Consider the following 18,289-nt stretch of genomic DNA (forward strand, 5'->3'; position numbering starts at 1 on the left):
AACGTTCTCAACCACAGTTAGAAACAGAATGTTTGTATCCTGAATGATGAGAAAGTACAAAATATAATAATTCCAATGTTACTCATTATGTTCCTTCCACAACATGAAAGTTTTTATTTGGTTAATTTCAAATCAATTCAAAACTGAAAAACCAAATCATTAAGAAATAAGTGTTATTTCTAAATTTTCTGAAAATCAGCAAATGTAGTCTGAATCGTACTTTTCTTATTAGTGCAGCAAAAATTTTCCTATTACTTAAGCAATAATAATAATAATAATAATAACAATAATAACATAAATAATAATAACAATAATTCTACTACACAAATGACTTAAACTTTGACGCTTCATTTTCTTGATGGAAAATAGCCTATTTATGAGTAATAATTACAGTAAGTAACTAAACCTTTCTGCGTATTAAGTTTCTAGCACCCATACTAAAACTAGTTAGCTCATCCTCCTGTATGATATCTATCCACTATTTCTCTCATTTAGTGGTTTCTTTTCAGTGAGATCCTTTTAGTTACAGTCTGCATGACTCTCTTAAGTTTTCTGTTTCTTTTCTTTCCCCTTCTTTCTTTGGCCTCCATCATTGTCTCACGCACAAAAGGCATTTGTGCGAAATAGGCCTGACCAGGATATTTCTGTCTTGCGCCGCCAGGTAGAGACCATAGGTGATGCTTACATGGTTGTGTCCGGTGCTCCAGAGAAAGAAAAGAACCATGCAGAGAAAGTATGTGATATGGCCCTTGACATGGTGGAGGCAATCACAGACCTCAAAGATCCTTCAACAGGTAAGATAATCTGATGTTAACTATTTATATCCTTTCCTTTGCGTCATTTCAATTTTCTGCCCTTTCAGTGACCCTTCTGAAAATGCTTTTAAAAAATGAGCGCCTGCATGATTTCATTAGAGGCCAACCCAATTTCTGCCACTTGGCATTCCTCAACAAAGTAAGACAGTAATGGTTTATTTAATAACCCATGAACTGGTTATATATAAATATATCAAGGTGCTTGTAGCTTATATCCTCGTGCCATTCTTTTGACATTACATGACTGTCAGGTTTCTGTGTAATCAAATATTGTTGAAGTGCTGGATACATACGTGTGAATTTTGCATTAAAGATTTGGGCACAAGTCTATCAGTATCTCTTTTGTCAAAGGGAATATTCAACTGACAAAACTATAAATTTACATTAAGACAAAATGGTTGTCTAGTGCTTACCTCCAGGAGCTAAAATTGTACATATTGTCAACAGAAACATATAAAAACAACAAAAAAAAAACAGTCTTAGCATTAAGAGCTATTGGTACCTTCCTCAGAGAGAAAAAAGGGATAGGTTCCATTTTATCCATCTTTCTTCCCTGAGGAAAAAACTAATAGTTCCCATAGCTTTGATGTTTGTTTTTTTTTATTTTTTTGTGTGTTCATTGGAAGTACATACAATTTTACCTCCTGAAGTATGGTACTGATCACCCACTCTGTTGCCACACATTGTAACAAACATTTCATTCTGGAGATCCTTTACTTAAAAATTTATATATTTGCAATTTCCCACTGGCAATACTTTTGACAAACTGTGATATGGCTAATAATCATTGAAGCAAAATATATTTTTTGGTGTTTGCAGAGTTACTGATCTGTGTTTACAGCAATACCATGACAGCTTTGAAATATTAACATCACTCTTCCTCAGTCTGATGAATCTAGCAATCTGATGTTAAATAACTCACATAACACCACTGAGATAAACATGAAATTTTTTATGTTTGTTACTCTCAAAACACATTGCAATTATCAGCTTCTTCTATTGATTTTACAGGTAGTTTATGCAACACAGGCTATCAGGTACACATTTTAAACAGTGGCAACATACTTATTCACCTATTTCAGAACTGTGTCTCTGTGACTATTTAAATGTTCATAAACCACAAGTTAAATGCTTATTGTCAGTAATGGATTCTTCATCGAGTGGGTCACAAAAACGTTTAACACAAAGATGTTAACAACATGAATACCAAATGCATGCTAATTGAAACAGCCCACCAATGGTCTTCATAGAGATAAACAAAGAAAATTGGATACATTTTTACTTGTGGTAGTTGTAAAGTATTAACTGGTTGGTAACCAGACAAGGACTACCCCAACTAGTGTTTAGTGGTTCTAGTTATAGAAAAATGTATGAATAATTGTGGAATTTGACTATTATGTTTTAGTTTATAATGACAAAAAGATCAAAATTAGTGTTGTGGGCCCCCCCATTGGAGGTTTGAGTCGTCCCTCAGGCATGGGTGTGTGTGTTGTCCATAGCATAAGTTAGTTCAAGTTAGATTAAGTAGTGTGTAGGCTTAGGGGCCGATGACCTGAGTAGTTTGGTCCTATAAGACCTTACCAGTGTTGTAGGAATCACAGTGAGCCGGAAGTAAACTGCTGTAACTACATGTTAGATAGGTGGAAAATGACAAAGTTCTATGGACAATATTATTAATACTATGCTGCCATGGGGATTCCCCCTTTAGCTAATTTATATAAATTTGTATGTCAAATAATTAGTTAATGGTGCCACACAGTATGATTAGGGAATGGAGCACTGGATTTCTGTGACAGATTCAGTTGTGCTGAAACAATCTTTTTATTCAATCCTTCAGTTTCAAATTTCATAAGCACTTTAAGTAACAAGCCCACCAATGGTCAGACATCTACCCATTGGTGGGCTTGTTACTGGAAGTAATGCTTAATAAGCATGCTTAATAATCTGTACTGTTTCCATTTGAAGTCACAATTTGTCACTGTGGTTCATATGTTGATGGCAGATTACACTTGGTACCTGAAGATAATGCTTTTCAGCATTGAAACTGTTAGCATGTTTTGAATAAATGACATAAATTACAATACAGCTTTGGTTTCAATTATCATTTTTCAAGTACTTAATGTCCAGCTGCTGTCCAAATGTCATTGATGGATTACCAGAGACATTGATATTATAGTCATAGGATAATACATTTTTTAACTGCACAATTTTACATTTCTGAACATTTAAAGCAAGCTGCCAATTTTTGCACCACTTCGAAATCTCACCAAAACCTGACTGAATATTTATGCAGCTGCTCTCAGACAGTATTTCATTATATACAACTGCTTCATATGCAAAAAGTCTGAGATACTATTAATATCATCTTCGAGGTCATTAATATACAACATGCAGAGCAAGGGTCTCAACAGATTTAGCTCATGCACACCTCAAGATACTTCTACATCTGTCAATTACTCTCTATTCAAGACAACTTGCTGCATCCTCCCTACCAAAACATCCTCAGTTCAGTCACAAATTTCACTTGCTATGTCATACTATTTTACTTTTGATAATGAGTGTAAATGTGATACTGAGTCAAATACTTCTCAAAAATCAAGAAACACTTCATCTACCTGTCTGCCTTGATCTAAAGCTTCCTAAATGTTATGTTTGAAAAGTGTGAGTTGGGTTTCCCATGACTGATGTTTTCAGAATCAACCCTGTCTAGCATGGAGGAGATCATTCTATTTAAGATGTCTCATTATGTTTGAGCTCAGAATATGTTCTACGATTCTGCAACAAATGGATGTCAAGGATGGACAGTAATTTTATGGATCAACTCTGCAACCCTTCTTGTAGAGGGGTGTGACTGGACACTGTTTTTTGTCAGAGGGATCTGTACTAGATGGCACTTAAAGGCTGGGCTAATTCAGTCACAAATTCAGTTCAGAATCTGATAGCAATTCCATCCGATCCTGGAGCTCTGCTCAATTTTAATTATTTCAGCTGTTTCTCAACACCACTGACATAACACTTATTTCACTCATCTTTTGAGTGGTACAAGGATTAAACAGGAAGTTCTCCTGGGTTTTCCTTTGTAAAGGAACATTTGAAAATACAGTTTAGCATTTCTGCTTTTGCTTTCCTACCCTCAATTTCTGTTTCCACCACATCCATAATTGTGTGGACACTAACTTTCGTACTGCTGACAGCTGTTATATATGACCAGAATTTCTTTGGGTTTTGTGTAAGATTGTCTGACAATACCCTACCAACGGCAGTCACTGAAGACATCACTGAGTACTCGTTTTACACCCAAATACATTTCCTTCAGCATCTCTGTATATGTAGCCCCACACTATGTTTTACACCTATTATGCAGTAGTCTGTTTCTTTAGAAGTTTCTTTACAGTGACTGTATACCATGGAGGATCCTTCCCATTATAAACTGTCCTACTGGGTACTTATATATCCAGTGCAAGGCCAACTACCACACAAATTGATACTTAGTGGCTGTACATGCAGTTAAAATGGTTCCTCATGCACCTGGGATGAACCTTGAAGCACTGTCTGCAGTTTCACCTATGTAGAATGCTGTCTCACTGAGGGCTGCCAAGTGCTCATCAAGATTAGTTCTCATGATGTTCAGACAAGAAATTGAACCCTCAGATTGCACAGAAGTCATTGTCTAAATTATATGAAACATCTGTAAAAGCCCACAAATTTTTTGCCCAATCTGCAAACTCAACATCTGAACACAGCAAATGTACATCATTTCCACCCACCTCACTTGACTTACACACTGTGGTGCACCAAACATCCAACCCCTATGAGGTCCAAACTTGCCATAGGTACCTACAAACCTGCGTTCAATAAAAAATTTATGTTTCTTTCCACTCATTAAACAAAATTTTGCATTGCACACATTTTGGCTGTGTTTATATTCAATGGGCACATTTGCTTGACAGCTTTGGACCTCCCATTATTATTTAACACTGGGTTACTATTCCCACCTCACGTCCATCTATTATGTCAGGACTGATGATCTAACAGTAAAAAGGACATGCCTGGAAACCTGGAGATCATACGATATGATCCTGGTCTGCCTTTAACCAAGCTTTCACCTCCAAACAACGTGGAGATTCACCAGGAATGACAAGTGGTCCAGGTTCCCCATTATCCACAGGTCCCCTTTCCCTAGCAGGACTTAGTTGCAGCAAAATGGACACAGAGGAATTGTGAGCAAATTGTGATCTGGAGAATTATGTGCCTAGTAAGTAGAGAAAGTGCCTAGTAAGTAAAGAAAGCATTTGACAATGTTGACTGGTATACTCTCTTTCAAATTCTGAAGGTGGCAGGGGTAAAATACAGGGAGCAAAAGGCTATTTACAATTTGTACAGAAACCAGATGGCAGTTATCAGAGTGGAGGGCCATGAAAGGGAAGCAGTGGTTGGGAAGGGAGTGAGACAGGGTTGTAGCCTCTCCCTGATGTTATTCAATCTTTATATTGAGCAAGCAGTGAAGGAAACAAAAGAAAAATTTGGAGTAGCTATTAAAATCCATGGAGAAGAAATAAAAACTTTAAGGTTCGCCAATGACATTGTAATTCTGTCACAGACAGCAAAGGACTTGAAAGAGCAGTTGAACGGAATGGATAGTGTCTTGAAAAGAGGATATAAGATGAACATCAACAGAAGCAAAACGAGGATAATGGAATGTAGTCGAATTAATTCGGGTGATGCTGAGGGAATTAGATTAGGAAATGAGACACTTAAAGTAGTAAAGGAGTTTTGCTATTTGGGGAGCAAAATAACTGATGATGGTCAAAGTAGAGACGATATAAAATGTAGACTGGCAATGGCAAGGAAAGTGTTTCTGAAGAAGAGAAATTTGTTAACATTGAATATAGATTTAAGTGTCAGGAAGTCGTTTCTGAAAGTATTTGTATGGAGTGTAGCCATGTATGGAAGTGAAACATGGACGATAAATAGTTTGGACAAGAAGAGAATAGAAGCTTTTGAAATGTGGTGTTCCAGAAGAATGCTGAAGATTAGATGGGTAGATCACATAACTAATGAGGAGGTATTGGATAGGATTGGGGAGAAGAGGAGTTTGTGGCACAACTTGACTAGAAGAAGGGATCGGTTGGTAGGACATGTTATGAGGCATCAAGGGATCACCAATTTAGTACTGGAGGGCAGCGTGAAGGGTAAAAATCGTAGAGGGAGACAAAGAGATGAATACACTAAGCAGATTCAAAAGGATGTAGGTTGCAGTAGGTACTGGGAGATGAAGAAGCTTGCACAGGATAGAGTAGCATGGTGAGCTGCATCGAACAAGTCTCAGGACTGAAGACTGCAACAACAACAACAACAAGTGGATAAAGCATGAAAAAGGCAAACAATGGTGTAATAAAAATATTTGGAAAATGCTGAGGAAGCAGAGGCTGTTACTCTTGCTTCAAAGGAGAACATGCAAATGACAACAAGTAAAGGTTAGTAGAGCTTTGTAAGTCTGGAAAAGATCTATACATGAAGTATACAAGTACTACCACTGTTATACCTTATCAACAGATCTGGCAGATAATGTAAGAAAATTTTAGGCCTACATAAAATCACTGAGTGGTTGTAATGCTTCCATCCAGTCACTTGTTGACCAGTCTGGTGTGGCAGTTGAAGACAGCAAAACAAAAGCTGAAGTTTTAAGTTTCATGTTCAAGAAATTGTTCACACAGGAGAACTGTACAGATTCCTGTATGGATGACCTAGTAAAATGCATCACTGGCATAGAGAAACAACTAAAGGAGTTGAAAACAAATAAGTGACAAGATCCAGATGGAATCCCAGACCCACCAGGTTAGCCGAGAGCATTAACGTGCTGCTTCCCGGACGCGGGTCAGGCGCACTGGCCCTGGATCAAATCTGCCCGGTGGATTAATGATGCGGGCTGATATGCAGGCCAGCCTGGATGTGGTTTCTAGGCAGTTTTCCACATCTCCCTAGGTGAATACTGGGCTGGTCCCTACGTCCCACCTCAGTTACATGGCTCACAGACATCAGAACATGTTCGCATTATTCCATGGATTGCACTAGCCACAGACAGCTGGGTACACTCATTCTGTCCCCAGGGTTACAGGGTGGCAGCAGGAAGGGCATCCGGCCACCCGTTAACATTAACATTGCCAAATCCATACCTAACCACGCTGACCCTGTGCGACCACATGATAAAGGCGCAAGCGATAGATAGATAGGTAGATAGATAGATAGATGGATAGATCCAGATGGAATCCCAGTCCAGTTTTTTGGAGTACTCTACAGCATTGGTCCCTTTCTTATCTTGCATTTATTGTGAATCTACATCCCAGCACAAAGTCCCAAGTGAGTGAAAAAATGCGCAAGTGTCTCCTGTGTATAAGAAGGGTGAAATAACAGACTTGCAAAATTTGCAGATCAATATCCCTAACATTGGTTTGCTGCAAAATCATTGAATATATTCTCAGTTTGAATGTAATAAATTTTCTTGAGACCAAGAAGCTTATGTCCAGAAATCTTCATGGTTTTAGAAAGCACCACTTATGCAAAACTCAGATTGCGCTTTTCTCAAATGGTATACTGCAAACTATGGATGAAGGGTAACAAGCAGATTCCATATTTATAGATTCCCGGGAGGCTGTTAAAGAAAGTATAAGCTTATGCAATACTTTCACAGATATATAGGTGGTTTGAAGACTTCTTAAGTCATAGAAACCAGTAAGTTATCCTCTAAAGCGAGTGTTTGTCAGAGATGGGGGCATCATCAGGTATGACTCAAAGAAGTAGGATAGGACCACTGTTACTCTCTATATACATAAATGATGTTATGGACAGGGTGGGCAGGAATCTGCAGATGTTTGTTGATGATGTTGTGGTGTATGGTACAGTGTCAAAGTTGAGTGACTGTAGGAAGTTACAAGACGACTTAAACAAAATTTATAGCTGGTCTGATGAATGGCAGCTAGCTCTAAATGTAGGAAAATGTAATTGAGTGCAGATGAGTATGAAAAACAGACCTATAGTACTTGGGTACAGCATTAGCAGTGTCCTGCTTGACAAAGTCATGCCATTTAAATATCTTGGCATAGCGATGTAAAGCTACATGAAGTGGAACGAGCATGAGAGGGTCTGTGGTAGGAAATGCGAATGGTTAGCTTTGGTTTATTGGGAGAATTATAGGAAAGTGTGAATCATCCATAAAGGAGACTGCATATAGGATGCTAGTGCCACTTATTCTTGGGTACTGCTAGAGTTTTTGGGATCTGTGTCAAGTTGGATTAAAGGAAGCCATTGAAGTACTTCAGAGGTGGGCTGCTAGATTTGTTACTGGTAGTTTTGAACATCATGCAAGTTTTACGGGAGATGCTTTTGGAACTCAACTGGGAACCCCTTGGGGGAAATCAATGCTCTTTTCATGGAACACTACTGACAAAATTTAGAGAACTGATATTTGAAGCTGATGGCAAAACGATTCTGTTGTCTCCAACAAACATTGTGTGTAAGGACCATGAAAGTAAGATACAAGAAATAATGTCCCATACAGAGGCATATAGGCAATTGTTCTCCCTAGTTCTGTTTGTTAGTGGAACAGGAAAGGAAATGACTAGTAGTGATACAGGTACCCTCCACCACGTGTGGATGGATTGCAGAGTATCCATGTAGATGTAGGACTGCTACTGGGGTAGGTTACTGACACGCTAGTCACTGAAGTGGTGGCCAGTTGAAAGACTTGCAGCAGGCTGTTGAGCCACACAAAATTTAATCAGTCTGTCATGCTCTTTGGTAGACTTCTGCCTACACTTCCACTCCAGATGCCCTGTTCACACCCATTTCCTACACTGTCATTAATAACATTTCCACTTTATGTGCCCTGCCTGTCTGCACATGGAACTTTTAACTCCATATCCCAAACTCAGGTCACCATATCAGTCTCCTGTAATGCTGTTGCAGCAGCTACGGGTTCTGCGAAGTTCTTGGGAAACTGTATCTAACACTACCGAGAAAGTTTTTCATGGACTCTCTCTGTCTTCGCAGCACATTGTTTAATGCTCTCTCTAATGTCTACAGGTAAGTTTCCTTCTGCAACATTACACAAAACATTTCCTTAAAATTTCAGATTCGCGCTCATTTCTTAATTTTTTTGTGATACGTCACATTTGCTTTAGCATCTCCCATCAAGTGTAACTTGACCAGATATAAGAGTTTTTCTTTTGACCAACATCTTACACTACTGGCCATTAAAATTGCTACACCACAAAGATGACATGCTACAGATGCGAAATTTAACTGACAGGAAGAAGATGCTGTGATATGCAAATGATCAGCTTTTCTGAGCATTCACACAAGGTTGGCGCCAGTGGCGACACCTACAACGTGCTGACATGAGGAAAGTTTCCAACTGATTTCTCATACACAAACAGCAGTTGACCGGCATTGCCTGGTGAAACGTTGTTGTGATGCCTCGTGTAAGGTGGAGAAATGCGTACCATCACATTTCCAACTTTGATAAAGATTGGATTGTAGCCTACCGTGATTGCGGTTTATCGTATCGCAACATTGCTGCTCGCTTTGGTTGAAATCCAATGACTGTTAGCAGAATATGGAATCGGTGGGTTCAGGAAGGTAATACAGAACACCATGCTGGATCACAACGGCCTCATATCACTAGCAGTCGAGATGCCAGGCATCTTATCCATATCGCTGTAACGGATCGTGCAGCCACATCTCAATCCCTGAGTCAACACATGGGGACGTTTGCAAGACAACAACCATCTGCACGTACAGTATGCGATGTTTGCAGCAGCATGAACTATCAGCTCGGAGACCATGGTTGCAGTTACCCTTGACGCTGCATCACAGACAGGAGCGCCTCAACAATGAACCTGGGTGCACGAATGGCAAAACGTCATTTTTTCAGATGAATCCAGGTTCTGTTTACAGCATCATGATGGTCGCATCCATTAATGCGACTTCGCAGTGTACGCATATTGGAAGCATGTATTCGTCATCGCCATACTGGCATATCACCCGGGGTGATGGTACACATCTTGGTCACCTCTTGTTCGCATTGACGGCACTTTGAACAGTGGACGTTGCATTTCAGATGTGTTACGACCAGTGGCTCTACCCTTCATTTGATCCCTGCGAAACCCTACATTTCAGGAGGATAATGCACGACCACATGTTGCAGGTCCTGTACGGGCCTTTCTGGATACAGAAAATGTTTGACTGCTGCCATGCTCAGCACATTCTCCAGATCTCTCACCAATTGAAAACGTCTTGTCAATGGTGGCCAAGCAACTGGCTCGTCACAATAAGCCAGCCAGTACTCTTGATGAACTGTGGTATCGTGTTGAAGCTGCATGGGCAGCTGTACCTGTACACATCATCCAAGCTCTGTTTGACTCAATGCCCAGGTGTATCAAGGCCGTTATTACAGCCAGAGGTGGTTGTTCTGGGTAATGATTTCTGAGGATCTATGCACCCAAATTGCGTGAAAATGTAATCACATGTCAGTTCTAGTATAATATATTTGTCCAATGAATCCCCATTTATCATCTGCACTTCTTCTTGGTGTAGCAATTTTAATGGCCAGTAGTGTAGTTTTGTGGCAGTTCACAGTTTGTCTATGAATGCCAACATGTCTTCCCCTGCCTTATCCACAAAACCAAAGACTAGGGTACTGACATACTAGATTAGGATTGTTCCCTCCTGTTTTCCCATAACGATACAATTGCTTGCATAGCTCCATATTATCTACCTGCATTTACACCATCTGATTCAGTAAGGTCAAAACCACTTCCGTGGTAGTAACATTCTCACTACACAGTTTGTCCATTGCAGAGCCTGCATCCACAACAACAAAAAAAATGATAATAAAGGAACCAATCAACAACACAACAGCCATGTTTACTGCCAGTGAACACACCTAAATCAAATTCTTACTTCTCAGTGCAAACTATGAGCAACCTCTAAACCACCTGGCCCAATGTAGAGGGCTGAGTTGGCATCCCTTCGCTCACAGCTGCAGGCGGCACTGACTTCGGTCGCGCAGCTTGAGGCTGTTGCCAATGGGCACCACTGTGAGGAGCCGGACTTGGGTATCACGGGGATGTCAACCTCGTCCCGTTTGTCCCCAGATCGGTCTGCCGCTGTGGTTGCGCCACTTGCCACTTGCTGCCCGCAGTGGGGCTGAGCCCTCGCCTGTGGTTGATTGGGAGGTCGTTCCAAGGTGTGGCAGGCAGCGAAAGACGCCCCCGGAGGCTGATCAGAAAGCCTCCCCGGTGCGTCTGACAAACAGGTTTCAGGTACTGTCTCTGGCTGAGCCAGATGCAGCTGCCTGCCCTGTTTCAGAGGATGATTCTCAGCCTTCAAGATCCGGGCAGTCGCAGAGGGTGGGCTTATTGGTAGTTGGGAGCTCCAGGGATATGGCGGCTAAGGAGGGGAAGAAATCCAGTGTGCACTCTGTGTGCATTCCGGGTGTAGACATTCCTAATGTGGAAAGGGTCCTTCCGGATGCCATGAAGAGCACAGGGTGCAGCCAGCTGCAGGTGGTGGCACATGTCGGCACTAATGACGTGTGTCGCTTTGGATCTGAGGAAATTCTCTCTGGATTCCACCGGCTATCTGATTTGGTGAAGGCTGCCGGTCTTGCTTACGAGATGAAGGCAGATCTCACCATCTGCAGCATTGTTGACAGAACCGACTGCGGACCTTTGGTGCAGAGCCAGGTGGAGGGTCTGAATCAGAGGCTCAGACGGTTTTGCGACCGTGTTGGCTGCAGATTCCTTGACTTGCGCCATAGGGTGGTGGGGTTTCAGGTTCCGCTGAATAGGTCAGGAGTTCACTACACTCATCTGGCAGCTGCATGGGTAGCGGAGGCTGAGTGGCATGGACTGGGCGGTTTTTTAGGTTAGAAGGCCTTGGGAAAGTACGGGGCGGGCTGCAATCTCAAAGGGTGCATGGCAAATACAAGACGTGCTTGGATCAAGGAACAGTCAGAATTGTAGTTGTAAATTGTTGTAGCTGTGCTGGGAAAGTCCCTGAGCTTCAAGCGCTAATAGAAAGCACAGAAGCTGAAATCATTATAGATACAGAAAGCTGGCTAAAGCCTGAAATAAGTTCTGCAGAAATTTTTACGAAGTCTCAGATGGTGTTCAGGAAAGATAGATTAAGCAGAATTGGTGGTGGAGTGTTTGTGTCTGACAGTAGTGGTTTATCTTGTAGTGAAGTTGAAGTAGATACTCTGTGTGAATTGGTATGGGTGGCGGTTATACTTAACAGCCGAACTAAGTTAATAATTGGCTCCTTCTACCGACCCCCAGACTCCGATGATATAGTTGCTGAACAGTTCAGAGAAAATTTGAATTTCGTAACAAATAAATACCCCACTCATACGGTTATAGTTGGTGGGGACTTCAACCTTCCCTCAATATGTTGGTAAAAATACTTGTTCAAAACCGGTGGTAGACAGAAAACATCTTCCGAGATTGTCCTAAATGCTTTCTCATCATCATCATCATCATCATTTAAGACTGATTATGCCTTTCAGCGTTCAGTCTGGAGCATAGCCCCCCTTATACAGTTCCTCCATGATCCCCTATTCAGTGCTAACATTGGTGCCTCTTCTGATGTTAAACCTATTACTTCAAAATCATTCTTAACCGAATCCAGGTACCTTCTCCTCGGTCTGCCCCGACTCCTCCTACCCTCTACTGCTGAATCCATGAGTCTCTTGGGTAACCTTGCTTCTCCCATGCGTGTAACATGACCCCACCATCTAAGCCTGTTCGCCCTGACTGCTACATCTATAGAGTTCATTCCCAGTTTTTCTTTGATTTCCTCATTGTGGACACCCTCCTGCCATTGTTCCCATCTACTAGTACCTGCAATCATCCTAGCTACTTTCATATCCGTAACCTCAACCTTGTTGATAAGGTAACCTGAATCCACCCAGCTTTCGCTCCCATACAACAAAGTTGGTCGAAAGATCGAACGGTGCTTTCTCTGAAAATTATTTCGAGCAGTTAGTCCACAAACCCACACGAATTGTAAACGGTTGCGAAAACACACTTGGCCTCTTAACCACAAACAATCCAGAGCTAATAGAGAGCATCATGACTGATACAGGGATTACGGTAGTGATCACAAGGTTGTTGTAGCCAGGCTCAATACCATTTCTTCCAAATCCACCAGAAACAAACACAAAATAATTTTATTTAAAAAAGCAGATAAAGTGTCACTAGAAGCCTTCCTAAGTGACAATCTCCATTCCTTCTGAACTAACTATGCAAATGTAGACGAGATGTGGCTCAAATTCAAAGATAAAGTAGCAATAGCAATTGAGAGATTAATACCTCATAAACTGGTAAGAGATGGAACTGATCCCCCATGGTACACAAAACAGGCCCGAACGCTGTTGCAGAGGCAACGGAAAAAGCATGCAAAGTTCAGAAGAACGCAAAATCCTGAAGATTGGCTAAAATTTACAGACGTGCAAAATTTGGCACGGACTTCAATGTGAGATGCCTTTAATAGGTTCCACAATGAAACATTGTCTCGAAATTTGGTAGAAAATCTGAAAAATTCTGGTCATATGTAAAGTACACAAGCGGCAAGACACAGTCAATACCTTTGCTGCGCAGTGCCGATGGTACTGTTACCGACGACTGTGCCGCTAAAGTGGAGTTATTGAATGCAGTTTTCCGAAATTCCTTCACCAGGGAAGGCAAATGGAATATTCCAGAATTTGAAACACAAATAGCTGCTAGAAAGAGTTTCTTAGAAGTAGATACCTTAGGGGTTGCGAAGCAACTCAAATCACTTGATACGGGCAAGTCTTTAGGTCCAGATAGTATACCAATTAGGTTCCTTTCAGATTACGCTGATACAATAGCTCCCTTCTTAGCAATCATATACAACCACTCGCTCACCAATAGATCTGTACCTACAGATTGGAAAATTGTGCCGGTCGCACCAATGTTTAAGAAGGGTATTAGGAGTAATCCATCGAACTACAGACCTACATCATTGACGTCGGTTTGCAGTAGGGTTTTGGAGCATATACTGTACTCAGACATTATGAATCACCTCGAAGGGAACAATCTGTTGATACGTAAGCAGTATGGTTTCAGAAAACATCGTTCTTGTGCAACGCAGCTAGCTCTTTATTCGCACGAAGTAATGGGGGATGGAAGTCATTAAAGCAAAGTGGTGAGATCTATTTACGAAATTTCAGTCACCAACATTCTCTTCCGAATGTGAAAATATTTTGTTGAGCCCAACCTACATAGGTAGGAATGATCATCAAAATAAAATGAGAGAAATCAGAGCTCAAACAGAAAGGTTTAGGTGTTCGTATTTCCCGCGCGCTGTTCGGGAGTGGAATGGTAGAGAGATATTATGATTGTGGTTCGATGAACCCTCTGCCAAGCACTTAAATGTGAATTGCAGAGTAATCATGTAGATGTAGATGTAGATGTAGATGTAGATGTATAATGCCCAGACATCCCACACTTAAAGCAAATCGTAGGGGATGATTTTACATGCAAAGCACTGTGCCCCCAATATGTTGCAATCGGGCATAAACCTCCATCGGTTTTTTACTGAGTCCTTTACAGATACTCAAATCACTGCCTGAATTCACTTTTAAAACTCAAACTCTCAAAATCACCCTTCACTTCTAAAATGCATCTTTTTGGCAATTTAGACACTGCCTGCCCAACCCAACTGCAGGAAAGACAGTTTATCTCTATGCACCATGATGAGGTAATCCATGATGAGACTGCTGCTCTGGAATGTCACTTCCAGATACTGGCTCTTCTGGCAGCAGGTTTGCATGCAGCAGCTTTGGACTCCAGTGCTGCATTTCCATATTGTGTTCTTCAATAGTGTGGCAGGCGCAGAATCGGGAATGCTTTGCTAACTTGGCACTGACAGTGCAACAGCAGCTGGTCGTATTGGCATCCTTGCTGACCAAGTAGCATGTCAGCTTAGATAGTGTAAGGCCAGACAGCTGACAAATACCAAATGGCGACCCACTGGAGTGTGCAGGCATTCCAAGTTGAACCCAAATTCCCCAGAGACTGGCTGGCATGTCAGATGATGGTGTCATCCCACTCAATCCCATTCACAGCCCAGAACCATCAGGGACAGTTGTCGCCTTGTAGACCAATGGTTGTGACCAAAAGATGCCACTACTTAGTGAGACATGGTGTGATTTAGCCATGCATTTGATCAAAGTTTGGCGAAGAAACTACGCTAGTCAAATGGAGGATGCATGATTATTTTGCTGGCTGAGCCAGATGTATTGTCACAGGAAGCAGGCTCCTATTATGTACCCGACTGTGGAAACACCACCTGTAGCAATATGGCTGGCCTCCTAGGACAGAATGCAGAATTTCTTGTTTCTGGTGGCTTGGCAGTAGCTTTCTCCAGCATTCTGCAGTGTCCAGCTGCAGGTTCATGACTGTAGCTCACTCAGATGCTTGCAATGGCCAGCTTGCAGCTTAGGCTGCTTCGGTAGAGATATATTTACTGATACTTCTATTTTTCTTGTATGGCTTACTTACATTTACAATTTGTATTGGTTTGATTTTAGCCTACTATTAATATAGTGCATGGTGAGCTTCAGTCAGCCAGTAGTTGTTTTCCCATAGAATGTTAAACAATCTAATTCACTTGCTATGATGCTCTCATCTACACAAATGAAGCTGTGGGTACTTTTTGAGAGTGGCTGATCATTATGTGTACACATTAAAAATTGTAGGCATAGGCACATTGATTTGGTGTTAAGCTTCTTTTTTTCTTTTTTACTTCCTAGCTGATACTCTTCTATATTAAACACAGAATGGGGAAAGAAAGAGAAAGGATGTGTGAGAAACTTGTGACTTCCAGCCACACAGGGTATTGTGGTAATGCAGTGGCGAAAGTTGAAAATTTGTGTCGGGTTGGGACTCAAACCTGGATACTCTACTTCTCTCGAACAGTTGCCTTAATCCCCTTGGACGTCTGGATATGCTTTCTGTCTGACCCAGATGCTCAACTTACTGCATGCTGCAGTTGAGAATTTGGATCACATGGAAAGTGCATCCAGATGGCCGATGGGGTTAAGGCAGCCATTCTAGAGAAGTGGAGCATCAGGGTTTGCCATTGCATTACCACAATTTCTTGTGGAGCTGGGAGTCATGAGTTTCCCACCCATTCTTTCCATTTCTTTCCTCATTCTCAGTTTCATATAAATATATGCACCAGCTGCATGATTATGATTGGTGTCTGTTCTGTTGGACAAGTACGACAGAAGAGACCTCATTTAGTTAAATGATACTCTTCTGTTGGAGTTACAGATAGAAATTTTTACTGAGAAGGAGATACCTAATAATGGTGATAAAGGTGTAATAATATGTTAGACCATAGAACTTCATCTACATCTACATCACACTCCACAAGCCACCTAATGGTGTGTTGCTGAGAGTACTTTCAGCCCACTATCTGATCCCTCTAACCCTGTTCCACTCACGACTAGTGCATCTGAAGAATGGTTGTCAGTAAGACTCTGTATCCATTATTAGTAGTGATGGCTAAGTGTGTCATAGGCAGCATTTGAGTCTACAACAATTGTCATTTAATCTGCTTTCTTTCGAATCTATCTTTTCTGTGATTCATTATTTGATTTATGTGAAATGTAGTTTTTGCCATTGTTAAACCCTTCTGTGGAAAAAGAAGTGTGTCAGTGATAGTAGCTTTTATGTATATAAAATACTCCCTGAAATACAGTGATGAAAACTGGATAACTTTGATTTTTATCATACCAAAACTTGTTTTGCACAAAACTCTTAATTGAACAATCCAGCTATAGTTTACTATCACCCATTAAATGCCTTCTGCTATTCCTTCCTTATAATAGTTCCCTCTGCAGGTTTCACAAGCTGCCATCATTGCTTCCCGTAGTCATAAATTTGCTATTACTGTACTTTTCCCCACTTCATATCATATCTCCAAAGGACTGTCTCCATTGTTCCCTGCTATGTCATCAGTGTACTTTACTTGATGTTTTTGCTTACAATTTCACTGACAAAACATGTTTTGGTTATTCTGGTGTTCATTTTCATTGCATGCTTATACCATTATAGTTAATGGTTACATCTCGTAAGGATTTTACCACAGTATTTCCATGCTAGATTTGGAGAAGCCATGTGACTGTGTATAAGATTATCAGGATGACACCAGCATAAAATCAGTTATATAGACCAAATATTTAATTTTGCTGACTAAAAGCTCTTTAACTAGTCCAATGAATGATGTATAGGACACATTGAGTGACATATGGTACATCCATCATCCCACTCAGTCAATGCCAAAACAGAAAACTTGGTTTGAACATGGAGCTGAGACCTCCCCACTTAATAAATGTTATATGTCTTTGTAACAAACAAAACATACTCACCACAATATCTTGGCTCTTGAACTCATCTGGAGTGAGATATTGTGTTTGGGGCTGGTGAGAGGTAGGAGGAGGAGGAGGAGGAGGAGAGGAGGGGATGGGATGGGAGAATTGGAGCAAAGGAGGATCAAAGGGTGGGAGGGAGAGGGCCAGTGACCAGGTTAGAAATGTGGTACTTTTTTTTTTTTTGTCATCAGTCTACTGACTGGTTTGATGCGGCCCGCCACGAATTCCTTTCCTGTGCTAACCTCTTCATCTCAGAGTAGCACTTGCAACCTACGTCCTCAATTATTTGCTTGACGTATTCCAATCTCTGTCTTCCTCTACAGTTTTTGCCCTCTACAGCTCCCTCTAGTACCATGGAAGTCATTCCCCCATGTCTTAGCAGATGTCCTATCATCCTGTCCCTTCTCCTTATCAGTGTTTTCCACATATTCCTTTCCTCTCCGATTCTGCGTAGAACCTCCTCATTCCTTACCTTATCAGTCCACCTAATTTTCAACATTCGTCTATAGCACCACATCTCAAATGCTTCGATTCTCTTCTGTTCCGGTTTTCCCACAGTCCATGTTTCACTACCATACAATGCTGTACTCCAGACGTACATCCTCAGAAATTTCTTCCTCAAATTAAGGCCGGTATTTGATATTAGTAGACTTCTCTTGGCCAGAAATGCCTTTTTTGCCATAGCGAGTCTGCTTTTGATGTCCTCCTTGCTCCGTCCATCATTGGTTATTTTACTGCCCAGGTAGCAGAATTCCTTAACTTCATTGACTTCGTGACCATCAATCCTAATGTTAAGTTTCTCGCTGTTCTCATTTCTACTACTTCTCATTACCTTCATCTTTCTCTGATTTACTCTCAAACCATACTGTGTACTCATTAGACTGTTCATTCCGTTCAGCAGATCATTTAATTCTTCTTCACTTTCACTCAGGATAGCAATGTCATCAGCGAATCGTATCATTGATGTCCTTTCACCTTATATTTTAATTCCACTCCTGAACCTTTCTTTTAT

At 41.1% G+C, this 18,289-nt stretch overlaps 1 protein-coding gene across 1 annotated transcript in view; it reads left to right on the plus strand.

Moving 5' to 3' along the window:
• LOC126095129 (soluble guanylate cyclase 88E) overlaps positions 1–18,289 on the plus strand; it is a 421,452-nt gene that overhangs the window by 374,289 nt on the left and 28,874 nt on the right. Inside the window, exon 11 of the mRNA XM_049909837.1 lies at positions 662–794. Within this exon, the coding sequence (XP_049765794.1) occupies positions 662–794 (133 nt within the window). The remainder of the gene's footprint in view (positions 1–661; positions 795–18,289) is intronic.

The sequence above is a fragment of the Schistocerca cancellata genome, chromosome 8, assembly GCF_023864275.1.
Source record: "Schistocerca cancellata isolate TAMUIC-IGC-003103 chromosome 8, iqSchCanc2.1, whole genome shotgun sequence".
Lineage (NCBI taxonomy): Eukaryota > Metazoa > Arthropoda > Insecta > Orthoptera > Acrididae > Schistocerca > Schistocerca cancellata.